The sequence below is a fragment of the Patiria miniata genome, unplaced genomic scaffold (assembly GCF_015706575.1).
Source record: "Patiria miniata isolate m_02_andy unplaced genomic scaffold, ASM1570657v1 HiC_scaffold_25, whole genome shotgun sequence".
NCBI classification, from domain to species: Eukaryota; Metazoa; Echinodermata; class Asteroidea; order Valvatida; family Asterinidae; genus Patiria; species Patiria miniata.
Genome location: NW_024037064.1, coordinates 9,186,678 through 9,213,776, shown reverse-complemented (window position 1 = coordinate 9,213,776; position 27,099 = coordinate 9,186,678). Strand labels below are relative to the sequence as shown.

The 27,099-nt window shown below is 39.2% G+C and overlaps 3 protein-coding genes across 3 annotated transcripts; all 3 read right to left on the bottom strand.

The window, feature by feature from the left end:
• Positions 1–6,293: 6,293 nt before the first annotated feature.
• On the bottom strand, positions 6,294–9,616 carry LOC119733276 (tyrosine-protein kinase receptor Tie-1-like). Its single transcript, XM_038206863.1, has 7 exons — positions 9,508–9,616; positions 8,857–9,044; positions 8,179–8,301; positions 7,844–7,955; positions 7,615–7,711; positions 7,364–7,463; positions 6,294–6,578 (listed from the first exon to the last, which is right to left on the bottom strand). The coding sequence occupies exons 1-7, from the start codon at positions 9,593–9,595 to the stop codon at positions 6,501–6,503; spliced, it is 786 nt and encodes a 261-aa protein (XP_038062791.1). The 5' UTR covers positions 9,596–9,616; the 3' UTR covers positions 6,294–6,500.
• A 9,349-nt stretch (positions 9,617–18,965) lies between these two features.
• On the bottom strand, positions 18,966–22,605 carry LOC119733275 (tyrosine kinase receptor Cad96Ca-like). The gene is made up of 8 exons (XM_038206862.1): positions 22,319–22,605; positions 22,081–22,191; positions 21,760–21,947; positions 20,971–21,093; positions 20,565–20,676; positions 20,322–20,418; positions 20,079–20,178; positions 18,966–19,445 (listed from the first exon to the last, which is right to left on the bottom strand). The coding sequence occupies exons 1-8, from the start codon at positions 22,557–22,559 to the stop codon at positions 19,368–19,370; spliced, it is 1,050 nt and encodes a 349-aa protein (XP_038062790.1). The 5' UTR covers positions 22,560–22,605; the 3' UTR covers positions 18,966–19,367.
• Positions 22,606–24,419: 1,814 nt separating this feature from the next.
• On the bottom strand, positions 24,420–26,805 carry LOC119733002 (cell adhesion molecule 3-like). The gene is made up of 4 exons (XM_038206582.1): positions 26,745–26,805; positions 25,721–26,035; positions 25,060–25,383; positions 24,420–24,667 (listed from the first exon to the last, which is right to left on the bottom strand). Exons 1-4 carry the CDS (start codon positions 26,803–26,805, stop codon positions 24,420–24,422), a joined length of 948 nt encoding a protein of 315 aa, XP_038062510.1.
• Between the last annotated feature and the right edge of the window lie 294 nt (positions 26,806–27,099).

The window sequence follows — 27,099 nt, the reverse complement described above, 5'->3', positions numbered from 1 at the left end:
GCCCGCGTACTTACCTGTTATTGTTATGCTAATCAGAGCGCGCGCGAGCCAGCTGTCAAAAGTTCACATAACTGTCACGATTGTTGTGCGGTATACACACACCACACACACACACGTTGTGATGTGGTGAGTGCCATTTTTAGCCACGCGTGCATCGACAAGATTGAAGTTTGAAGGTAATAATAATATGAACCACGGAGTGACTTGTGAAAGCAATTGGGTTCTGCATATCGTAGGACATTCTAGGAATCAAGAGACACATGCAAGTAACGTTATTTTGAAGTGTACCCGTCGTTTGCTCTGTGACTTCGGTTGTCTGTTCGACGGGACTAGTGCAGCGTTAATTACTGCTTGACTGCTGCTCAACGGTAAGTTGCAAATTTAAGTGTACTTTGCGACCCTTCTATTTATAGTTCTTGCGCGACCTCTGTGATTCCAAAATAACTTCTGCAACTTAGAATACACTTCTACATATTCCAGTGACCATAGTTTTGTAATTGTGAACAGTTGTTTTTGTTAAAAAATGAGGTTTTAGCGCTCGGTTTTCCAGTTGGAGCCATACAATCCAACGCTTTTTTAAAGTGTATTCAGATATGGTGTGATACACGTGAGCTAGCTATCTTCATTTTCGCGTTGTACATTTTGACGTCGTGCATGGGTATACATGTAATTATATGCCATGTTACAGTTGATTATGCCATGTTGATTAACATGTCATCACATGACATGTTAATGAATTTGATCATAACGTTATAAAATATTTAAGTACTGTGTATCTGTTTAGAAATAAGTCATACAATTCACATCATATTTTAAAATACTCTTATAACACAGTCGCCGAACCATACGTTGCAGAACAAACTTATAAGGTTAAAATAAAACCATCAAAAAAAAAGGACAAAAACAAAAACCTTATTATCCGAAAGACACTAGGAAATGTCACGGAAATACTGGACCTCCGTATTTAAAGCACACATCCCACCAGACAGGGCCCTGGAGTGCTCTGAAATGTGCAAAACTAAATCAGGCCCACTTTACTCGCAGTTTAGCCAGCAAATTGCCCCAAACATTCCACTGGGGCAAAGAAAATGTCCTCAGTATTTCACCATCCAAGTTTGCAGACTCAATTCAATTCAATTGAAAAATTGAATTGAATTTTTTAAATGAAACTTTTTTTTCAATATTTTGCACATGAGAGGAAAGTCAAGTGATTTTAAAATGGGGCTAAATACTAGACTGGTACATGTCCATCCATGGTCCAACTAATTGAAAAGACTGGCCTCTTCATTCAGTGTCAATAGTCTGGTAGCTTGACTGATGAGAAATGTGTAGTAAATTGAGACTAGTTCCCACTTCATGCCACATGTTTTTTAAATTCTTTTGGCATGGTTGATTGATGCAGTACTGAAGCTGTCTTGGACTGGTTGTTTTTAGGTGCCAGTCTATTTTCTTGTTTTGCATGTTTTTAATACCTTAAGTTTTGGGACTCTCATATACAGTATTGAGAGTCCCAAATTGTCGGACTAACATCACACATGTGGTATGTGCACGGAGGGTCCCGTTGCTAGGGGGGCCGAAAATTGAATAAAAATTCGAAATTATTTTGTAAGCAGAAAATCAACCCAGCTGTAATATGACTGCTAAATAACACAAAATCGTTAAATTCGGTACTCTCAGAGGTCTTGTTATCAAAAAAAATCATGATACCTTCGTCAAAGAATGAAGACGGTTTTAAAAAAAAAGCATGGCGTCTCTGATATTCACCAGACTGTTTCCCGGCCACCCTAATAATAGTCAAAAGGCCAATTAGGTCAGGGGACCAGACAAGAGCTTTAATCATCTACTGAGCGAGCGTCAACTTTGGCAAAGCGCACAGGTGCTGTTGCCTGTCATTAAAAAATCTTTGGCGCTCTGTGAAGTACCCAGATGCAATACGCGGCCGCGGATAAGAGTGCACACAAGAGGGCGCGCTTACCTGCAGAAGGCTTCAAAGATTTTGAAATGACAGGTTCCCTGACCCCGCTTTTTCAAAAACGTCTGAATTCTTTGCCAAATTACCATGATATTTGGATATCTCGATCTCTGAAGGTACCGAATTTAACGATTTTGTGCTATTTAGCAATCATACTAGGCCTATAGGCTAGCTGGGTTGATTTTCTGCTAACAAAATAATTTCGATCTTTAATTTATTTTCAGCTCCTCTAGCAACGGGACCCTCCGTGCACATACCACACGATGGATGTATGGCGTTAAATACGGAGGTAGTCCAGTATTTCCGTAACATTTATGGGACTAAGGGCGAAATAGTTCAGTTGATTCAGCACTGGAAAGGCAATTGCTCGCAGGTTCAAACCCCGCTCCACCAGTCAATGCTTTGTTCAACTTAAAAATAAATGTTGCAATGCGCCTGGTGGGTTTCCCTTTAATATTAATTAAAGAAAAAAATAGTTAAAAACAACAAAAACATTAAAAATTAAAAAGTTGCCCAGAGCACAGTAAGTTGAAAATAAAATTGACTTTGGAAATGATTAACATAATGTTTGGGCATTGAAGGAATTGAAAAAGACTTCTCGATGTTGAAAAAAAAAATTGTTGAGAATTAATTTCGTTTGTTGGTATCACGCTTTACATCTAAACTTAGACATGGCTATTAAAATATATTTTAGCTTTGCAAATTTGTATGACAAACGCGGACTAAGAGATGTGTCGTCAATTGTTAATGTTTGTTGATTTATTTTGCCCGTAAACAAACACTTTAAAATTCAGCTTTTCCCCTTTTAAGTGCTACACCGCATACAGGCAAACATATGTTGCATCTGTTTTTTGTTTTTGTTTTTGTTTTTTGGGTTTTTTTGGATGAATGCAGTTACACATATTTTAACACATGTTTCAAAGCAGCTGCCATATATCGACTACACTAAAAAAAATCTTTCGATCTTCTCAATAAAATTAAAATAGTTGCCTTAATTCGATTACGTCATTTGAACTTGTAATAATTTTAAGTTATCACCGCTTCAGTTTTTTTGTATTAATTATATTCAATCATTTAGAATCTACTTAATACAGTTAAGGCAACCCACTTGCCTTAATTCAAATAAGTAAATTCAGGTTATTATAATGTAGTAATGAATGTCAGGATGGAATTATCTGCTACGTCGTTAGATTTACCAAATTGTAGTGTTGCTACATACTTCAGGATATCCTCACTTATCACAACATAATCTCGGTACACATTATAACGAAGTTCCAAGTGGAATTTTCATTTTCAATATCGAGAGCAGTAGTGAAAGAACGTGTGAACTGTTTGCATTTACTCACTGTTCTAAAGACAAGACCCGCACATTCACTGAAATGCGTGATTTACAACAGGGATACGATGGCCGCGCAATGCCATTTGATATAGTCCCCATAACACTCAGAACTCATCGTACCACTCCTGCTGGGCCAATTTCATAGAGCTGCTTAAGCACAAAACTTGCTTAAGCACGAAAAAAACATTGCTTAGTAAAATTAGGTTACCTGCCAAAACTCCATGTGATGTACATTGCTTGTGACTGGTATTTAGCTGTTGTTTACTTAGCATAACAATCGCATGGAGTTTTAGTCGGTAACATGATTTTATTAAGCAAGACGTTTTTGTGCTTAAGCAAATTTTGTGCTTAAGCAGCTCTATGAAATTGGCCCCAGGTTGGTTGGACGTAAATACAATTATTCCAAATTAAGCTATTCCAATGCAAACGTCGTCCTACAAATATAATGTAATCTTATATTTAAACATTTAAGCACGGATTACTGAATCAGGACTGTGTCATTGTGTAATGAAAGTTCACTACTCTACAATAAGCAATTTAAAAACACGTCATTGCATTCAACAACACTCTTCATCTGGCAGCTGCACGAAACAACAGCTGCACGAGTACAATTATTTGTAGCATGCACTGATGATAACGGCAGCCTAGTCAATGCACAGCAGCCTAGTCTGAGCAAAATCTGAGCAAACGCGTACAAAATCTAACAAAATAATTGCTATCTCTTCTGTAAAAAAAATCTGAAGGCTTAATTAGTTGATATAATTGTTCTGAATATGTTTCTCATATCTAATGCAAGAAAGACTGGTCCGAATAAATGGATTACGTAGCCATTAAACATACGTGTATTTGTGGTCGATGCATTTTGCAATACATGAATTATCCACAAAGAAGCTTTAAAAAAAATTCACGTAATAGCATTGATTTATATTCATCAACATACAAAATATTTAGGCCTTAATTGTTTATTGTAGGCCTACGTCTTAACTGTTTTAAATACTCTGCTGTCTTTAAACTATTATACTTCACGCAAATTACACTAAAGGAGTGTTTGTCAGTCTGATAAAAAAACGTTTCTATCACTCGATTGTATTCTACTTTCTATTGTTAATGCGTTGCATCATTGGCTAACTGATAAAACTGGCTAAAATAAACGGCAAAATTTGCAGTTAACTGGGTACACAATAATGTTTACTTTATTAATGATACCAAAGAGAGCAATTACCTAAAATGTGTTAGCGCGCAAAATCGTCCCTTGCTCAATTCTAGTCTACATTCTACGGTTAATAATTTACAGCATTAGTTAAACGGTAAAAGTGGTTAAAAATAGACGGCAAAATTGACAATCAAATGGTTAGAACAAAACAATTTTCTTTATCAATGTCATAACCAAATGAGCAATCACCTATAATTTAGTGCACACGAATGAGCACGCACGCATTTTATTATGTTACATGCAACACCAACGAAATGTATTGTATAATGCCGAACATTTCCCATATAAAAACGGTATTCTGGTTTTGGACCGGGTCCTCCAGGTACCTTTTTATTCGTCACGATATCTCGTCTCAGAGCTAACCTACCAGGCGCGGATCCAGAGGGGGTGGGGGTGGGGGTGGGGGTGTTTGGGGGTCACCCCCCCCCCCCAGCTATGTAAAAAAAAAAAATTCTCACACAAATTCCTAAAAAATAAGTCAACCCCCCCCGCCCCCCCCCCCCCCCCCCCCCCGCTGTGACACCCCACAAAAATTATACTGGTATAATGTCCGCCTGTTCAAAACACGGTACACCATTCTGTAATCTAGTGTTAATAATCGTCGAATTTGAACAGCGACCCCCCCCCCCCCCCCCCCCCCCAGTTTTTGATTTTACGGAGGCCAAGTGTCCGGAGAAAACAAAAAAAAACCTGTGTACATTTTCAGTTTTTTTGGCTGATGAAACCCCCCCCCCTGCAAAAAATCCTGGCTCCGCCCCTGAAGTTCTCGTACTCGTCTCGTACTCGTAGTCGATAAACCTAAGTACTCGGCAGTACTCGGTACTCGGGAAAAAAAGGACTCGACTAAAACACTGGTATTAGTACTGGAAACCACAACATCACAGGGTGTTTACTATTAAAGTTGTGCGGCAAATTGCCTACGTAGATAATCTGTCAAACTTGCTAATTTCCATCCGAAAGTCATTTTTGAGAAGGCCTGTTTTTTTATTCCAAAGAGTGAAACTAACGATCAGACGATACCACTCTAATTATAGATTGACATACACTGAAAAAAGAACCAATTCAGTGGAAACTCGAGTGACAAGTGAATCTATTCCACTGAATGAATTTTACTCTAAAACGTCTAGTCCATAGTTTCAGTTGGTGGGAGTAAATTGCCATTCAAGTGAAATAAATGTTCAATCTTTGGATATAAGAGATTATTGGCAACATTATTTATAGTTCATGCGCAGCGTAACTAGTCTAGAGAAAGTAAACATTGTTATCCCCATGTTAATATTTACAGATGAATGATATATAAAATATAGAACCGAGTAGACTCATTATATTGTATATGGAAAAATAAATACAACTAATATGTAAACACAAAATAAATAAATTAAAAAAGTTCTTGAGGCTAACTTTGTTCGATCCGTTCACCAATGTGACTGTCTACCAAAGTTCATGGTACCCTATTGTATCAGTGTATATCTCACGTAAAAAGTGCAAAAAAAATCCATCTAAAAAAAATCCATCCAACATCCAACATATTCAACTTCAGCATCTGTGTACATCCATGTTAACATTAAAAAGCTATGCATGAAATGATATTGCTATCGCTTTCACCTTGGTCTCATTTACTGTGTTCTAAGGTGATACAAAAAATTTGAAAATATAACTTTAATGTTATGTTATGTTATGTTTTATTCCACAAATAGGAACAAACCCCATGACCCTGGGGAAGGGTTACAACAGTGAAATTAAACATTGAATTATTATTTAATAATAACAGTATCAAATTCACATCATGGATATAAACCGTGATAATATAGGACAAGATATTTCGAGATTACACTTTCTAATACCTACGATATAGCGTTTTTGACAAATTTGACGTACAAGTAATGCCGTCTCTCCTATACAATTTCGTATTTTCTTGTATAGGATTGATCAAACAATTTCATGATTTTTTTGCCGGGAGATCTTGGTGCCAACTCTCACAGTTTCTCGTTCGTGTCCTCGACCATTGTCACTTCGTAGATGCTTTCATCCAGCTTGTGGATGGTGATATAATCCTGTTAATAAAAATAAACGTACCATTACTAAGAGTTGGATTATGTAGATAGTGCATGACATGAACACTTAATGTGTATAACATGTAAATGGCAAACAACATACAGCATTTTTACCAACAAGGTAAATGTGTTGTGTGAGATGATGTAAGCTTTTTCTAATTTTTAACAACAAACATTAGATGTGTTAGAACAACTGGTTCTTCTCAGAACCACACAACTAAAAAAAAACAGATATCATTCACATTGTGTGACCGCAAACCTCTCATTCGTTGTTCATATTCACCGTACCTTTTTCGATTGCTTTCACATTACATGGGAATTGTTTAAAATGTGAATTATTTAAAATGGTGTATGGTACGTGTTTGTCATTTACATGTATTCAGTATACACCTGTACAGTTAAACAAAGTTGTACTTGTTTAACAGAACTCATTAACCTTTCTTTCGTCATCTCTAGGAGAGTGTGGCCTAATGGTTTACATTTTTGCCCTTGGGGAAGTCACTTCATCCCATTTGCCTCTCTCCTCCAAGGATTAGGATACCAGCATAAGCTGGGCAGAAACTTTAGATTGGCTGGCATGCTATCCAGGGGAATAGAATTACATTTATTCTTAGTCATTTTATCTCAAGGAAACTGAAGATAAACGCCGTCAGAAGAGCCATATTGGCTGAGACAGACTTATCCTCCCTCAGCATTTATTTGTCAAATCAAGTACCGGTACATGATTTTTGTATTGTGGGGAAACTTCAAATGTTTCTGCAAGTGTTATCGATTGTGTCACCTACCTTATCTTCGGACAGCATGTCGTCCAATTGCCGATACAGACTCTGAAAGCTGGGTCGATCCTTGGGACTCTCCTGCCAACAGCTGCACATCATGTCATACCTGGAACATGTAACGCCATCATGTAATCGATTAAGGAAAGACGTCCACACTTTCAAATTCCATATCTATTTCTAAATTCATGTCTGAAGGGGGTCATAACATTAAACATGTATTAATGTGTGCATTCCTCATAAGCTGACAGTATACTTACAGCTGTTTCTTGCAGTGTTGAGGCTTCGGCATACGATAGCCCTGCTGCAATTGGCTCATCATTGTCTTTGTTTTCATCAGCGGATACGGTCGTGCACCTGTCGGAAATAGGGGTACATTGTATACATTTGACAACAGCCACTCACCGTATACAAATTATGCTTTCGTGATCATAAATCCGTATTGTGAAACGTACTGTTTATATCAACCAAGTCGTGCTTGTTACTCACCAAGTGTCACTATCTCCCACAGCAAAATCCCGAAAGACCATACGTCACTCTCTGTTGTGTAAACGTCATCAAGAATGGATTCCAACGCCATCCAGCGCATGGGAAGCGGACCCTGTGAGTAGAGACATGAAAAGTTTTTTTTCATTCAGTTTTGTTCTGTATAGGCCTAAAATTTTCAATGGCAGTAATAATACTGCATTGTGGAACATCTAATAATGATGCAAAGTGTACTTGCCTGTTATTAGATTAATTCCCTCCAAGCGATGATCGATGATCATAGTTGTATGACTTTAATTAAGCTACAATGGCTGTTAAAACAATGGTGTTCGCAGTACCTGTGATTCTCGTTGGTAGATGCGGATGTTCATGACGTCACGGGCCAGTCCAAAGTCAGACACTTTACACACCATGTCATCTCCCACCAACACGTTACGAGCTGCAAGGTCACGATGCACACACTGAGAATAAAAAGTAATGTAATTGAACAGAAATCAAACACTGTTATATACCCCAAAAAGGGAACAATCCTCGAGGGGAAGAAGAAGAAGCAAATGCTGAAACTAGGATGTTTGCAGCTCAAGAAGCCCGGTGTCGGTCGCTTTGTATTTATCATAATGACCGACTCACTGGCTGATTGTCAGTTGTGGCTTCAACAGTTTACCTTTCTCACTGACTGTCAACTGTGACTAGCATTGGTCTGGAAACGAGCTGAAAGTCACTCAAGGTAAAAGGCTAATGGTCACAGGGATTGCTTGCCCTCAAGAGGTTCCCTTCATTCCAGAACCTATATCTGAAGTCACAAGGGACTCAACAAATCGTGTTCAATGATTAGAACCACATGGTAAAGAACGAGGCGATCAGTACAGAAGTGCTATTTCTAAATCCCTTTTCTTATACAGCAAAGGAAAAGAAACCAAACTGAACTCCAGCGCAGCCACGAAGGTTGTATGTGTGCTTCCAAACAATGATATGTTTATTGGAAATAGATATTTTTATTTCATTCATTATTTTACCTTTTGAGAGGATATGAAGGCCATTCCATTTGCCACATCCCTGGCAAACTTGACCAATGTCCGAGACAGTGATTTGCTCAGGCCGGGTAGGTTGGAGTAACCTGTCCCTGGATCCTTGTCTCGATACTCCATCAGAACATTCTTCAGGTCACCCTTAGCAAGGAGTTCAACGATCACGTACACGGGATCTGAAACAAATCACAAAACGACTCGAGTCCTTTTCAGCTGTATGCTACCTGTATTCTTAAACTCGTATTTCACAAGACTGAAACTAAGGAGCAGATGAAACATCGGTTTAATTTGAGACTTTCGTTCTTTGAAAATGAATCACTCCCGTGGAAACTCGAGTGATAACTGTTCTGTCCGATTGAATAAATTTCAAGCTAAATCGTCTAGCACCAGGTTTCAGTTGTATGGAGTAACTTCACTTGAATAGGAATACATTTGCACTTTGATGACTGTGCATTTTCACTGTACAGAAATTAGAGAGCATCCTTTAAATAAACTAGCTCTTCAACCTATATGATGTCATGACCTTTTTGGTATTCTTTTCGACTTGTACCTGGATAATATCTGTTGCATGTCATGAATGGGATATGGGTCACTAGTCTTGCTAAAAATAGGGCAATCAAAGAGTGTTCCGAGTTATACCTTTCTCTGCGCAATATCCCAGCAGCTTGACCACGTTGGGATGAGACCCGACTGTTTTCATCAGCTCCAACTCCGCCAGAAGCTCCATCCTTGCTTGCCTGTCAGCGCCCTCTATCATGATGAAATAAAATAATTAAAGCAAATATATTTGGGGATATTCCAAAGCTACACTTTGTTAAGCACTGGCTCCATAATCAATATAAAGTTTCCAATTCGCTAAGAAAAATGATATTATTGTAACATTTGGCTTCATACAACAGAATTTGATGTTCTTTTCCTGAGACAGAAGGGAATCATTTATACTGGAACGATGTCCCATCAAAATTCAGAGACCAGAAGTTTCCTGGAGCCAAACCAGAGCTCTATTTACAATGGGCTGAATGCTCACATGATTTGTTTCCCCCAACAGTTATTGGAGAAATTGCTGTATTTGTAGAGGAAATATCTACCGTACTAAACAACACATCAAAGAAAAGCAGTGTTAGCAAAGGAATGAGAAAACAGACAACTTAGTGACTCTCAACAGGGAAGGCATTTTGCACATACACCATTTACATGACTCGGCGCTGAAAAGGCCTGCTGAGTTATCTAGCATCTTCTCTTCTTTCAGAGAATGGCAGTTCGTGAAGTGTTTCCACAAAACTGTGCTCGTAGTTGTAGGCCTGCTTTTTTCGAAGATGATCAACAAACCTTTGAGAGTCTTGACGGCAACCTTGGTTTCTTTCCCGGCTTCCTGGATGCCAAGTGCCTTTCCCAAAAGCACCCTGCCGAACTGCCCTCGTCCCAGCTCATTCTCGATCACCACGAGATCTCGCGAGAAAGAGAGATCGGGTCCTACGTTGCCATACGCCACGCCGTTTGATGCCTTAGGTTCAACGCTGACCTCATTGGGAATACTCTCATATACCACTGCTGTGGTAATTTGGTCCAGAGGAATATCTGAAACCCAACAGTATTATTATATTTTTAAATTGAAATTGAGTCATCAATCTTGCAAGCATAAACGTACTCAAATTGTGCAGACCATGCCAAAACTAATTCGACTTTAATCCCATACATAGGATCCTGCTCAGATTCGACTTGATACTCCGGGTCAAGATGTCACTTGAGACACTTCCAGACCATTCGACCTGGAAGATGTCATTTTGACACGCAAAATTGACATGCTGTACGCTTTTCATGTCAAAGTTGACCTAGAGTGAGGGTCGAATCAGAGCCGGAAATTTTAAAGGTGCTCAGGATTAGTCAGCCTTGGCACAATATATCGGTACAGCTTTGGTTTACCACATTATATTCTCAAGATTGTTTATCCTTTGCGTTTTAACTGGATCCACTGTCTGGTACTTACCGTTTGCATGGTGGTGGTCTTGTCCAGGAGAAGCCCGATCATTGACAGGCAATGGTGAGATGTCATTATCCTGTCTGTGTGGAACCACATAAGCTCTGTAAGAGGAATAAATCCACATTTCCTTACAATTGACTTATATAAGTTCAGTTTAAAAGCTTAAAGTGATTTTTTTTTCATGTAAGGGTAAAGTATGTGATGTGGATAACAGTAAGCACTTCTTGAAGAAAGTCCGGAACTTCGTAACATTTTTTTATATCTCATGTCCAACAAGGTGACGGCTGGGCCTATAGGTTGAGGCTATATTCTGTAATGTAGGCCTTTCTTCACTTACCCGACATCTTTCCCGCCTGTTTTCGTTTGTCCTTGAGTTCGTGATTGGTGACGTCTCCACAGGACAATTCCAAGAGCAGCAGCGACGGCCACAATGACAATGACTGCCACTACAAACCCAACAATGACACCTACTGGAGAAGCTGTAAGACAATGAGAGCTAATATCAGATTTCATTCAGACGGCGTCCATGATCAACAGTTAACAGAAAACAATACAGACTCAGTCTACCAGAGTTAAACCCCAAAATTTTCTCTTAGAATGCTTTATATTCTTTCCGGATACAATTTTTTTTTATTCATGTCTTCAATCCATGTGAACACAAGCAGATATTCATCGTAGTTTTGAATCAAAACAATTGTAAAGGGGTCATCGTGGCATTAAAAGAATAAAACATAAGGATACTCGATGGCAATGCATTCTGTGGGAAGTCATGTATTTTTTGAAGAAGTCTGGTATTTAAATGTGGTGTCAAAAGTAATGAACAACTTCAATGACGGTCAGCAAATGATTTACGTAAATAATGGGTGCAGGTGAAACACTAATAATGAATGATACAAAAGCAATGTAGCTCAAAAGTGGTTGAAATAAACGTACTCAAAAGGTGATTTTAAGAAAACCGAAAAGTGAAACTTTTACATTTTTTTAAGAATAAGGCTACAAATACATTTTTTTTATGAGACAAAACAATGAAACACAGAAAAGGAAAAACAAGACTGGAGTTGACCAAAATGAAAAAAAAGTAAAGAGGACGGAAGATGAAGTAACATGTAGAACATCTTCCCCTCCTAACCGCAAATGTAATAAAGGTGGTACACATACCAGAGGGCTTCGGTGTTACTGTTGGGTCACTTGGTTTAGGTGGTGCCGGAGTCGTGGGTTCAACATAGCCTACAAATATCAGGACAATCACACACAAAAGTGGGAGGAGGAGGACAGAAGCAAGAAAACTAATTATAAAAAAATCAAAGCATGCAGAGAAGAGCTGATTGACTAGAAAGTCAGGTGATTTCAACACTGCCAGGAAATCAAGAGAATAAAATAACAAAATCCCTCTATACAGAAAATTGACACAGTCATATAAACGGATTTTGAACCTGCTGCATGGAAAATCATATATGTGACGAAGTGAGCTGCGTGGATCTAGCTCCGTGCGTACTGCTATACGCCCAACAAAATGGCAAATTGGAAGACTTACATACACACAGGGTTAGAAAGCTGCGCGATGTAAGTTGCTACACACCAGAAGTTCCGGGTTCACACACTGCCTCGGTCAATTTCTTCGAATGTATTTAAATCAAATTACACATACTTAATTTGGTGGTGATCCTCCTTCCTGACTTGTAAATACTGTTTGTCTTTGTGTTTCAGCATTTATATGTTGTCCTAACAACTATTACATTGTTTTCCTTTTTACAGGTTTGAGTAACACCATCTGTATTTTGTATTAACCATGCTCATGTGCCCCCTACATGTTTGTTTCTTGTTTTCCTGTCATTTGCCCGTTGAAGAAGTCCTTGCAAAGGCTGAAATATCAGTCTACTTTAATTTTTGATTTATACTTTTTATAAGATGGAATTTGTGTCGCAAGATGTCAGCTTTATTTGGTTATTCCCTTCGCCAATATGTTTTTTTATAAACAATATAATACTCAGTTGCGATTTTCTGTCTACTGCCTTGTATATTTTTTATTTGTTTGCAATTTAATAATTACCCTTTATGATTTTCCACACACACGAATTTAAAAGATAATGTTACATTGAAATGATTCCTTAAATGAATTTACATTCTTGAAAAATATATTATACTTTTCCAACACATACCTGGGCATACTGGTTGGTTGTTGTTGAATGTTCCCGTCCCTGTGCCGATTGTATTGGTGGCGTTACAACTGATGGTGGTGCAGAAATCTGGCACAAAGTCTACGGTTTGTCCACCAGTCGTGAAGGTCTCCAAAACTACTGTGCCATTCAGAATGATCTCATACAAGGTAGCCAATAGATTGGCATCGGCTGAACAGGAGATCTTCTTATCGGTGTATGTTACCATTACATCAGGTTTATCTATATTGGATGAAAAAGAACATTTAATACGTGACAAATACGAGTCTTCATATGTAATTCTGATATTTGCATTCACACATTAATTGTAGCTACTAAAAAATGGTTTATAGACACTCTGAAAATTTTCCAAACATCAAAGGCCGTGTGAATCAATGTTTATTGCCCAAAATTCACAAATAAATTGCTAAATTGGATGTTTAGGATCTCTCCTCAATACCATCCTATAGTGTAGCTTGTCTGACAACATACATTACAGGCGTTTAATATAATAATTCGATTGAGGAAATAATTTATTCAGTGCAAGAGACTTACACTGAACATTGAGTCTGATGAATTGGGACTGTGATGCCGCAGCCTGTTGTCCTGATGTTTTGCAGATCAGTTGGTGGTCATTATCACTTTTAGTTGGAGTAAACCGCTGTGTGCTAATCGTATCTTGTGTGTCCGCGTTGTCCGGATTTGTAAGTACAGTCTCCGTGTCACCAGGGATACTAACTTCAACATCATTAGTGTCCTTGTTGATCCAATCTATCGCTACTTGTGGTCTGCCTGCAAATGCAGTGCAGACAAGCTCTACTGCTCTTTTATCTGGCATGGTGACTCTTGCACCTGGAGATGCCAAAGAACCGTCTACTGCGATGGTGACACTTGTTACTTCAGCTGTTCAGTTGCAAAAAAAAAGGATATTTGCATACAACATGTTAGTACATTTACCCTATATACAGGATGACCACAAAAATGCAACCCTTAAACATTTGCCTTATAAGATCGGCCGATGTTTAAGTCTTGGGTATCAGATTGAAGCTGAGAGCTTTTTCTTTCAAATACTGAGTTGCTGAGAAAATGTCATTTATGTATAGGTAGTCATTTATCATGCATCCTGTACATTAAAGCTTCAAACAGTGAAACATTTTACTGTAATAGCCTACTGTGCAATTATCCTTCATCTGTGCACTTTCTTTAGTGTTTTGACATATTTATGATGCTGAAAGGGCTTAAAAGAGGACTAAAAAGGTTGAGATACCTGTTGGAAAATAAAAGTTATTTCATCAGTGTGTACTCTTGTCATATTATGTGCCGTGTTGTTTGAAAGGATTAGGACATGCACAAAATATGTACGGTGTAAATCTCTCATTGTGGTAATTTTTTGTGTACAGGATGAAAAATTACAACTTTTACATAAATTTCGCAGTATTTGAAAGAAAAAGCCCTCAGCTTTAATCTGATACCAAAACCATCAAATTTCACTAATCCCTTTTATTTTAAAGGCAAATGTTTTAGGGTTGCATTTTTGGGGGGTCACCCTGTATATAAATTATACAAGATGTACACTTTTGTTTGCGATTTGGATCATTGTTTTCACACTGATGAGGACAACGAGACGGGGTGGGTTGGAAGTGGAAGACACCGTGGAAAAGATAAGGCTGAACAAGAGCTGATGCTGCATGACAGTGGCATTACAATAAAAGGCATAGGCCCTAATTGTTACGATGACAAAAGTATATTGCGGCGCGTATCCTAGCAACTCTTCAGCTTCATCAAAGATAATGGTGTCCTATTAACAATGCTTTTACTCTTTACAATGAATGAGTGCGCTCCTTATTTCCCCCTTTATGCCATACTATACGCTGAAGCTAGGGAGACATGAAAGCAATAACTGATCATACTGCAGGTTGCTTATTTACATAACTCACCTTCCACAACCAGGGTTGTTGGTGTATCATCCGCATCGGCATTAATCTGGCATGTGTATATTCCTTCATCCTCGTATTCAGCATTGTTGATTAGGAGATCATTCTGACCAGCAGCTGAAGTATCAACAGCAAAGTTGGAGTATTTGTCATCCGTACTCCTGATAATTCCATCAGTGGCAATGATGCTAACACCATCTAGCCATGATGAGAAAGTTACTGTTACACTTGGGGCCGCACTGCAGGTTAATACTGCATTATCGCCCTCCTTAATGTGTACAGTGCTTGGCCCAGTAGTAACGCCAGTCACAGCTAGAATGCAAAAAAAAAACATGAAGGGAATTCTTATCAATTAAAAGTTTCATGTTCACGACTTTTCAATTTGTCACAGGACTACATCCGTTTAATAATTACAGACATTATACATGTACATCTACACGGATTTTATTCTATTAGGTGGCGATTATCATCCACGTTTTATGTGCACCGATGCGTGGTTTAATACCGGTCGTACAGGAATTGGAAAAATAGAATAATTAGGAAATCAAATGTGAAAATAATTCTATCGGTGCATTACCTGTGTAAGGTCGGCCCAGCCCTACAGACTACAACTATAGGTTCAGTCTTTACCTACCTAATGGCATGACGGCAAGAGACAGATATGTGATCACTTGGCCCCAAAGGGCCATCTGTAGGTCTGTCATCAACGTTTCCATTTTCATACGGTTGTTGCATACTTCACAGCTACATGTACGCGGAAGTATAATTTATTAAACTCGTACCCCTTGACACACTGTACTAGCATGACCTTTGAACTTGAATGAAAAATCAAAGCTTTCACGATAGTGACACGTAATTTTCACGGCCAACTTCTAATAATTCATTATTCATTACTTCTTGTTGGTACGTCTAGGAAGTTAACCGTCACACTATACGTACGCGCAGTCATGCGCACTCATATTGTAGCATATACTGGTGCCTGAATTTGGTTGAACACCGGCGCAAGTGTAACTGCCTTGGTAGACTTGATGGCAAGTCGTTAGACCATGGTAAAGTGGTTTATGTCCGTCTTCAGCGCCAGAATCCGCATACCGGCCATGCCACCGCCGTTCACGCAACGTGAGCGCTACAACCATTCATGCAAAAGTCATGTGTACATGTACGATGTACATACACGTACACCGCGCGCGCGGCATGGTCAGTACACGCATGGGATCGCACCAGCATGGGGTCGAAAATGTACGTATAGCGTCCCCGCTACTAGGACAGCTTGAGGTATGTCGTACCCCCGGCACAGAGCTTGGCAGTCGCGCGCGGCGGACGCGATTAAAACCACTCATTACAGACTTGATTTCAAGTCTACTGCCTTGGCGGATCTGGGAAGGAGAGGGGAGGAAGGGGAGGAGGGGGGGGGGCGAGGGAGGGGGGGTATACAGTCAGATACCACCATTGTGTCTGTATAGGCTTATTGGTACAAGTAGTATACTGATATTTAGCTACTTCGGCAGTACACTGCCGAAGCAGCTATTGTTTTTGTTCTCTGCGTTTCCGTGCACACATTGCCCATATGGAAATTTGAAGATTTTAGCCATTTGTTTTGTACATGTTTGTGCTCACTTTGGCACTTTCGTTGATCCGATAGATTTCAGACTTGGCAAACACTTACACCATTACCTGAAGATGTGTACCGAAGACTTTTGGGGATGCAGGAGTTTGATTTGTAAAGGGTGAAAACAAGGGCGGATCAAGGGGGGGGGGGCAACGGGGGCGATTGCCCCCCCCCCCCCACCCAAAAAAAACGAACCCAATTTTTGTTTTTAACTGACGTCGCAATAAAGGCAGGCACTGCGTACACCACCATCTTTTCCTCAAAAAAAAAAATTAGTTAAAGTGGTCAAAAATTGCCTCAAACGCTCCAAAGAGCATCTAGAATCCAAAACAAATTCTGGGCCCTTAAGCGGTCCCCGAATCTCTCGCCGTAATTTTTGGGCTCATGGGGGGGGGGGGGACTAAAAAAAAATTTGCCCCCCCCCCAAAAAAAAACAAAATTGTGTTCTGGATCCACCCTCGGGTAAAAAAGGTAAAAGCAATGGGGATGCATGATGGCGGGCATATAAGGAACTAACTATGGACCAACAACAGGAATTATTAATGCACACGTATCCGGCTGTCACTGCCGCTGGAATTGTGTACTTTGGCAATAACATGTGGGTCCCCTTTTGTATTCATGTTTTCATGCATGACGGTCAAGTCAGTACGTATACCCAGCTAGCACCAGGAAATCACGTTCAAAAAATACACAGAAAGAATTGACGAATACTCTGATTGTGAATTTCGGGGAAAGTACTGGAAGGAGAATAATACAAAAGAACCAATCCTCATGTCCGGAGGTTGTTTGTACCTGTACATGGTGGGTCAAAACGAAACTGACTGAATTAGAAAAAAAAATCAAAATATGTGTGTCTAAATAACATGGGGGAACTAGGCCCACACGTTATTGACTACAGCAACTGTGAACATTTCTCCCAAGTTGCGACTATTTTAATAACAAGATTACAAAATTTAGATGCCCACACCTGATCATTTATCGTTCTACGAACTGATGAAATACCCATTAATTAGAATGAAACATAAACATTTGCCTACCTCCATGAATGAACAAATACTTGCAAAGGAATACAGACAAAAAAAATCGATAAATTGACTTTTTACATTCAAAACACACAATCTGACAGTAAACATAATGTCTCATTCTTGACTCAAATAATTCGGTTTATTTATTTAATAGTAAACCTTATCAGCAAATAACTTTGGAAATTACCAGTTTACACATTTAAAGAGAAATCATTTATTTAACCGCGCTCAAATTACAAATATTTACAAAAATACATAATTTAGAAGTAAAAAACAAACTTCGTCTTAGATACCCCCCCCCTCGAAAAAAGAGTAGACTGCCACCGCCACTGCTCATTCTGTAATATGTCAAAAATGAAACTATTTTAATGATAGACATACTTCATGACAAGTAATGAAATTATTCAATGTGTATCTGCGTAGTATGTCTAATACAAAAGTATGACTTTTGTCCGTGCTGTACCGTTATAAAACTTCCTTCTATCGGTTTCCGATTAATAACCAATTGTTGTTAATACTATTACCAGAAATGTTAATAAGATGAAGTGTCATGTTACAGTTAAGGAACCACTCAAGTTGCCTTCAAAATTGGACGGCACAAGCTAATCTATATTACGGTGCATGGGCGTCGCGAGGGGGGGGGGGCAAGGGGGGGGCACTTGCCCCCCCCCCCCCCTGGAAAAGCAAAACAAAAACAACAACAAAAAAAAGGAAGAAAAAGAAAAGAAAAAAAAGAAAAGAAAAAGAGGCGCGAAGACAAAGTGGTGTAAATTTAATGAGTTGGGGGGGGGGGGCAAAATGTCCCTGCCGCCCTCTAAAACTGATAAATCGAGAATGTGTTGAGAAATACAAGCATTTCTTGGCCAAAAATTTGTTTGCCCCCCTCTAGAAAAAATCCTGGCGACGCCCATGTTACGGTGTAATATTTGCAAACATATTCGGCTGAAATATACCAGAGTTTCGTTTTCATTTAAAATATAAAAAATATCATTCTTGCATAATGTTGGTTCGGGAAAGCAACAATATCACAGGGCTTTGTACTATTCAAGTTGAGTTGTAAATTGCCAATATAGGCCTACGTAGCAGCTAACTATCTTGCTGATTTCCTCATGAAGCCATTTTTGAGTATAGGCAACACTTTTTACAGTTCATTCACAATGTAAGTTAAGAGAAACAAAACAAGTTTACAGATGAGATATATATAGGCCTATAATGTAGATCCGAGTACACTAATTATATTTCATAATTACACGGAAACTTAAAAGTAAAAATAAAGTATCTTAGAACTAAATTCGTTGCATCTGGACACAAAGTGATTGGACCTCCAAGTTCGCGGTATCCTGTTGGCTAATTATTTTTCACCAAAAAATAGTATACTCTACACAAATATTCACAACCAAAAAAAAACCTTAATACAGAAAATCTCGCATATTAAACTTCAGCCTTTTGTGTATGTAAACCAAAAAAGCTATACAAGAAATACTATTGCTATCGCTTTCACGTTGGTCTCATTTACTTTGTTGTAAGGTGACACAAAACCATTAAAAATATTACTTGAATAATAACTGTATCAAAACTCACATCATGCATATACACCGTGATAATATAAGACAAGTTAATTGTATATTAAATTTTCTAATTCTATCTTACGATATAACGTCCTTGACGAATTTAATAAACAGGTAATGTCGTCTCTTGCGTACAATTTCATCTTTTACTTGTAGGCTAATTGATCAAACAATTCGAAACAATTCGATGATGAATTTTTCTGCCGAGAGATCTTGATGCCAACTCTCACAGTTTCTCGTTCGTGTCTTCGATCTTTGTCACTTCGTAGATGCTTTCATCCAGCTTGTGAATGGTGATGTAGTCCTGTTAGGTATTAAAAGAAATATTACATAAATATGAGTTCCAATTATGTCAAAAGTAATGGCAAGACAAAATTCTATACAACTGTTTAACTGATGTGGAGTTGTTTTGGGATTCAGTATTTGTTTGTGTATAAGGGTAAACTGTTATTCTAGTTTACTACAAAATTCCTGTATCTTAATTCTCTCTTGTCAAACCTGTCTCAGTTCAAACGCAGCATCAACAGTTATCTGTTTGGTATCCTGCTCTAAGAAATTGTTAGTTTCCTTTTTTGCAAGGGGGTGTGGGAGTTTGGGACTCATGACCAAAAGGTCAGATGTTTGGTTCCTCCGGCTGGTCTAATGTTGTGTCCTTGGGCAATCTACTTCACCCTAATTCACTTCTCTCCAAGCAGGAGTATAATTATAAGTACCATATATATTTCGGTAATTTTATGCCAAGGACACCGAAGATAAGTGTCGGCCTAATGGGTAGTTTTTTACTACTTTTATGGTATTTTTTTCTGCTGACATCAAAAGCGGATCCTCTTCCTTAGCAATTGATTATACTGATCGAGCTGAGTCCTGTGACAGCTGATCTAAATATATCAAACCTTTCTGATGGTGTTAAATATTGTGCAGATTGTGTGTCACCAACCTTCTCTTCAGATAACATGTCGTCCAATTGCTGATACAGACTCTGGAATGTGGGTCGATCCTTGGGACTCTCCTGCCAACAGCTGCACATCATATCATACCTGAAACATGCCAATCGTGCAATTGATAATGAAAAGACGACACCCATTCTTTCAAACACCACTTCATATCGACATATCTACTATCTTCAAAGGAAAATAATTTCGATCCATCTGTGCACACGTATTAATTGAAAAGTACTTACAGCTGTTTCTTGCAGTTTTTAGGCTTCGGCATACGATAGCCCTGCTGTAATTGGCTGACCATTGCCTTTGTCTTCATCATTGGATACGGCCGTGCACCTGTCGAAAAAAGGGGTTCATTGATTGTATTATTTCTCAGTAGGCACTCGATCACCAACGTACATGTATAGCCCACATGGTTATTAATTTTTAATGATGCTATGGTCCCAGTGTCGTTCCACACACCCCAGAGTTGATACACTTACCAAGTGTCACTATCTCCCACAGCAGAATCCCGAAAGACCATACGTCACTCTCTGTCGTGTACACGTCATCTAGAAAAGATTCCAACGCCATCCAGCGCATGGGAAGAGCACCCTATAAGTAGATATCCAAAAGTTTCTTTCACTCGATTTTTAGTGTAGTGTAATCAATTCAACATCTCACAGTGCACTAGACTACTTTTTAAATTCTCTCCAATACACGTCCGCCCCCCCCCCCCAAATAAAACCCAGGTAACCCACCTTAAGGATAATATGAACAAACTCTGTTTGTGGGTTAACTTTTCGGGGGACACCCTGTCTACCGTATAATGATAGCCTTTATTATTGCCATGATATTTGCGAACTGTATCGTGGATTTTTAACGCGAAGTGTGGTCTGTGTCTGGTACCTGTGATTCTCGTTGGTAGATACGTGTGTTCATGACGTCACGGGCCAGTCCAAAGTCAGACACTTTACACACCAGGTCATCCCCCACCAACACGTTACGAGCGGCAAGGTCACGATGCACACACTGAGATAAACAAAAAATCACCCAACTTAGAAGAAACCAACCGCTTCACATACCAACAAGTAAGGCAACCAATACTTCAGACAAAAACACCTAAAAGCAAATGCTGAAATTCAGATTTTTGCTTGTCCAAGAAGGCCAGCCCCTTCGTAACTTTCTGAATGAATGACTCACTTGTGGATTCTGTTTAGCTCTCTCAATGACTGTCAACTGTGACATGGACTTGTCGGCGGGGACCAGCTTACTCGGCTTGGCTGGTCTTGCTTTTAATGGAAATCAACATACTGTACCAAAAAACCACACCGTACCTGAGCGATGCGGTAAAGGTACGTGTTGTTGTTGTTGTAGGGTTGATGGCGCGTACATCACACTGTGCCCTTTGCGCCATACGTGCTGTACATTACCTAATTTGAAGCCATCCAGAACCGACTTGTGAACAGTCATTGAGGGAAAACTCATACATTTTTTATCCACCATGGTTTAATGAAGAGCCACATGGTCAAGGATAAGCTAATCAGCACAGCCTATTTTTAAACTCCTTTTCCTATAAAGAAAGGAACCGAAACTAAACTTAACTCAGTGCAGCCGCGAAGGCGCACTGTGCGTTGCCAAACAGTATTATTGCATGTGGATCGATAATCGGTATTTTAATGAAATTCTTTATTTCACCTTTTGAGATGATATGAATGCCATTCCGTTTGCCACATCCCTGGCAAAATTGACCAATGTCCGAGACAGGGATTTGCTCAAGCCGGGTAGGTTGGAGTAACCTGTCCCTGGGTCCTTGTCTCGATACTCCATCAGAAGCTTCTTCAGATCACCCATAGCAAGGTATTCAACGATCACATACACGAGATCTAAGAAACAAATGAACACATTATGGTCACCGAGACCCGGAACACCACATAAATATATTGTTACATTACAGGCCATAATGCTTGCGAGTTAAAGACTTCTCCCTGCAGTATAAATATAACTAATTCAAATTACCTTTCTCTTTGCAATGTCCGAGAAGTTTAACAACATTCGGGTGACGGCCAACTTTCTTCATTAGCTCCAACTCTTCAAGAAGCTCCACCTTAGCGTGATCGCCACCGCCCTCTATCGTCGTACGAAATGAAAGTTAATGAAACTCCTTAAAAAAGTAACTGAGAGGACACACAACACATAACTTTCACCGAAATGTTCACACTTACTTTCCCCTTCAGTTAAAAATAGACAAATATACCTTTGAGAGTTTTCACGGCCACCTTTGTCCTTTTCCCAGTTTTCTCGATCCCAAGAGCCGTGCCCAGCAAAACTCTCCCAAACGCGCCCCGTCCCAGCTCTTTCTCAATGACCACGAGATCTCGCGGGAATGCGAGGTCAGGCCCAACATTGCTGTACACTTCGGCTGTTGATTTCCGGGACGCTTCACCACCCTCATCTCTAATGCTTTCATAGACTGCGATAGGGCTGGGCGCAGTCATTGGAAGTTCTGGAATTGTATCACAAAAAAATAATAATAGGCCTAATTGAGTTGTATAGGGACCTACACCGCGTTGCATTCTGTGAACCGGTTGGGGTTTGGAGCACTGGACTATACAGTTATTTCAATCATATAGCTGGCAACTAATCTCAGCACTTGGATTTTCCAGGTACTTTTAAACAAGGACAACATTTTAACAAGGATGGACCGAGTAGATGTGGTCAAAACGATGAAATGTTATACATGTTGTCTAATCTGAGGTAATTGAAGGTCAAGAGGCACTTGCCTTGATTCTGCTCACGTTTGGGTGTTCTCTTATCAGGCCCGTCTTGATTCAGGTGATCCCTGCATTATGAATCAAAGGATTGTCTTCAGAAAAAACTAAGAAAATACACAGGAGGCAAAGGTTTTCTGCTGACCACGTAAAGGTAGCTGGATCAAAATCCCTCCTTACTATCAAATAATTTAAGATGGGGGATGAGCAGTCCCAGCTAACGTCATATCTCTCATGTTGCTGGTTCGCGACATACCACATTATCACACACACGTTTAACATTAGCACAACTACATTTGCAATGCGTCTCAAACCACACTTACCCATCGTGTTTGATTGTTTTATGAAGTCCATCTCTTTCATGTTGTACTTGATGTCTACTTTTCATGATGTAAAAAATGATACCACTAACGAGAACTCCACCGATAAAAGCCGCCACCACTGCTCCAACTATCACGCCAACTGAAGTAGGTGAAGGTGGAGCTACAATGAACGATACATCTTTTTTTATTATTATTTACAATGCAAAACGAGTTTTTGAAGTTCAACTCAACAAAAACAACAATATGTACACTTATCGACACAATTTTTTTAGTTCAACCTTTCAGAGAATGTAGGCTTAATATGTCTGAATTGAATTGCATGTATACATCATTCACAATCAGAAGAGCCTAATTTAAGATGTAATAATGACCATCGGAATTACGTTTGCAGTCCGTATATTTTATCTTACTAAGGATTTCCCACAATTCTTACTGAGGAAAACTGCTCTGAGACAAAATAAACAAACAGTTAGTTTCAGAGGTGAAAAAAGCCAGGAATATTAAGGAAATTCCCCAAATCAGATACTAAAAGGGACCTAATTATCAAATTGACCTCGTCAGGATTTGAACATGGGTCTCAGAGATGGTAGGTGGAGAAGAATACAGCTGCGCCAACCTAACTCCTTAATCAGCCTAACTGAGAAGAATGACAGCGAAACCTTAATACATTGTATAAACTTTTTTCATACCCGAAGTTCAGACCCTTCCCCGCTGATGTTCATTTCTAAAAAAGTGTATAAGTTTGGCTTTTAAACGAATTAGTTTCAAAGCCAATTGCATCTACCTGTAGATTTTATAGTTGGATGCATTGCCTTTGACGGAACTTCCGTTGTTCTCGGTAATTCTGTACTCAATTCGGGGGGAAAAATTTCAACCAAATTGACAGTCAAAATAAACGAAAACAGTTTCACATGAAAAGCAAGTGTATCATAATGATTGATATTCTATCTACAAACTCATCTTGCTCCCATTAAAATGATAATAATGCAAGTCATCCTTTAGGTCGTTTATTCATTTTTTTTTGGAAAGTCGCAAACACAGCAAGGATCGACACGTCGAATCAATCATTTCTTCTAAGAACCTTTGCCATACTGTGAAAAGATGGCAGCTTCTTTACAATCATTATTATAAATGCAACCTTCAAGGATTTGTTCATCAATGTTTCATTAAATTTGTTCAAATTGAAAGCACGATAAGCCATTAATTTGTTAGCATGCTAGATCCAGATAGACGGGGCAGCATTGTGTGGAACATATATGATGAACTACGTAGACCTACCTGGGCATATCTGCTGAGCAAACGTGCCTGTTCCTGTTCCAATTGTGTTTGTAGCGTTACAACTGATTTCAGCGCAATACTTTGGTGTGAATACTACATATCCTGGACTGTTGGTGAATGTCTTCAGAATGTCGGTGCCATTCCGAATTATCTGATGGGTTGTGGCCAGTGGGTTGGCATCTGATGAGCAGGTTATCTGACCACCGCTGTAGCCCACTGTGACATCAGGTACATCTGGAGGGGAAATGGATGGATATTGTTGTCACACGGTTTGGTTAATGTGATATGTTGTACATTTGAAAACAATACAAGAATATGTGGCAACTAAATGGGCTAAGAATAAAGATTATCAAAATCATCACAGTCAATTTTGTTGGCGGAAAACACAAGAAAACAGAACCAATTAAGAGCATCTGAAGTTGGCTTTAGGTAAACACCTTCGTCAAGTATTGTTTGATGAACCAATGTATTTGTTGGTGTTTACAATTGTCAAACACAATAATGTTCATACTGGTACTCATATGGATAATTGTTGGTTCTATGCCTTTCTGATTTAAATGTATTTAATTCTAGTGGTGACATTATTGACCTCCCTAAGATCTATGTGTATACTTCATTATACTTACATTGTACATTGAGAGTGAGCCCTCCTGTTTTTGCCGTGGCGACCACCTGTCCTGTTGTGCGGCATTCAAGGCGATCTCCATCGTCTGGAATATTTGGAGTAAATGTCCAAGTGCCTGATGTAGTGAAAGTATCTCCATTAGGAGTGGGTGTATCCTCAGTGATACCTGCTGTGATCTTGACGTCATCTTTGTACCATTCTAGATTGACTGCAGGTCTGAAGCTGCTCGCTGTGCATCTCAGTACACTTGGCTCTCGTGCTGTCAGTCTGATAGGAGTCACTGATGGATCACTGTTCAGTGTGATGGTAGGCTCATTGCCTTCAACTGGATATAGAACAAGTCATAAAGATGTTCAATTAGCAAAAAAAACTTGAAAAAAATTCTATGGGGATGGATAAAGTATAGTAAATTTGCAGTCTCAATGGACTTCATTTGAAAGGTATTCTTTGCTGCCGTACAAATAAAACATGTTAACTGACACTAATAGCCAGAGGGCAAACCCTGCAAGAACGATACATGTTCACATCATTCAGTGTAGGATGCCCTCAAAGGACAACAGACTAGTATTGAATCTCTCTGTGAACCCACACATTAATGACATTAAAACAATTAAAATAAATACATGTACATTTTGTAACTTATGTACACGTCCGACACTCACTTTCAACAGTCAATGTTGCTGATCCTTGTTCTACTGTCATGCTGCATATGTATGTTCCTTCATCTTCAACCTGAGTATTGCTGACTGTAAGGTCCATCTGGGGAAACTCATTCGACACTATGCCAAAATTAGTGTATTTAGCAAAGGCTGTTCCTGTGTAAATTCCTCCATGAGTACCGAATGGTGTTCCACTCTCTGCCCAAAAAGCAAGACCAGAATCTGTTGAAGTGTGCGCAGGGTTGCTACACGTCAGAGTGGCTGAACCACCGCGTAAGACAGCCGTGTCACTTGGTCCAACAGCATCTACAGAGGTTGCTGGTTTTTGATTTGAGAAAACAAATCCCATCAGCATAAAAATCTATGATGTTAATGAAATGCTTGTCAATGAATGTCAATTTTGGTTTTGCTGGGTGATTGTTTTGTTAAGTTTTTCAGCTGCAACAAGTTCGAAAGATATCGTAAATTTGATGCGCTCATAGTTTTTTATGGTCGTAAATATCAAACTGGAAACACTTAGTAAGCTATAAAGAACAATGAAATCATAGGGCTATTCTTTTTCGATTTTTTTGTCCCATTTTATTCGGTCGAGGGATAAGGATAATTAACATGCTCCGATGAAACTTCTTGTATAGCAAAACTGTTCTGTAAGATATTCAGGGCAACCATTCAAACCGATTTAAACACCGTAGTTAACATACAATTTGGTAATTACTTTTTAAAAATGATAAAGTCTGCCATTTTGATCTGGAACACAATCAATCCAGCATAATGGTACCCCACCCCTCCCTCCCCAGTCCAAACTCCACAAAGATGGGAATGCGGGCACCCAATAAAACGTCACACTGCCGAAACTCCTACTTACAAGAATTGTCATTTCACCCCTACGCGAATGTTAGCAACAAATTTCCAAATAGAAATCAGTTTAAGAAATGCAAATTGGCCAGGCTGTCTCTACTGTTTTGGAGAAAATGTTCATTTGGCAGTCATACTTCGGATGCATGCTGGACCTAACATGTAGACTTACCGGAAAACGCAAGAAGCCACAGGCAGCACAACGGTCCTGCACTGAAATCCATGATACCCATTATTCCCATTCAAAAGCGACAAATCACACTGTGGCCTGCATGCGTGGGGTTTGACAGACATATGAACGCGTATATACATGTACTTGTGGATGCATATGTGTACAAACATGTAGTCATGTACTTGCACTTAAACATGTATACTGCAGTACAAGTCAACTAACTATATCGGCCAATAAGAGGAACTATGAATGAAATGCGCACATATCCGTTTGCCACTTGTAATAAACTTTGAACTCTTTTTAATAACATGTAAGCCCTTTATTGTATTCATGGTTTGTCATGCGTGTTGGGCAA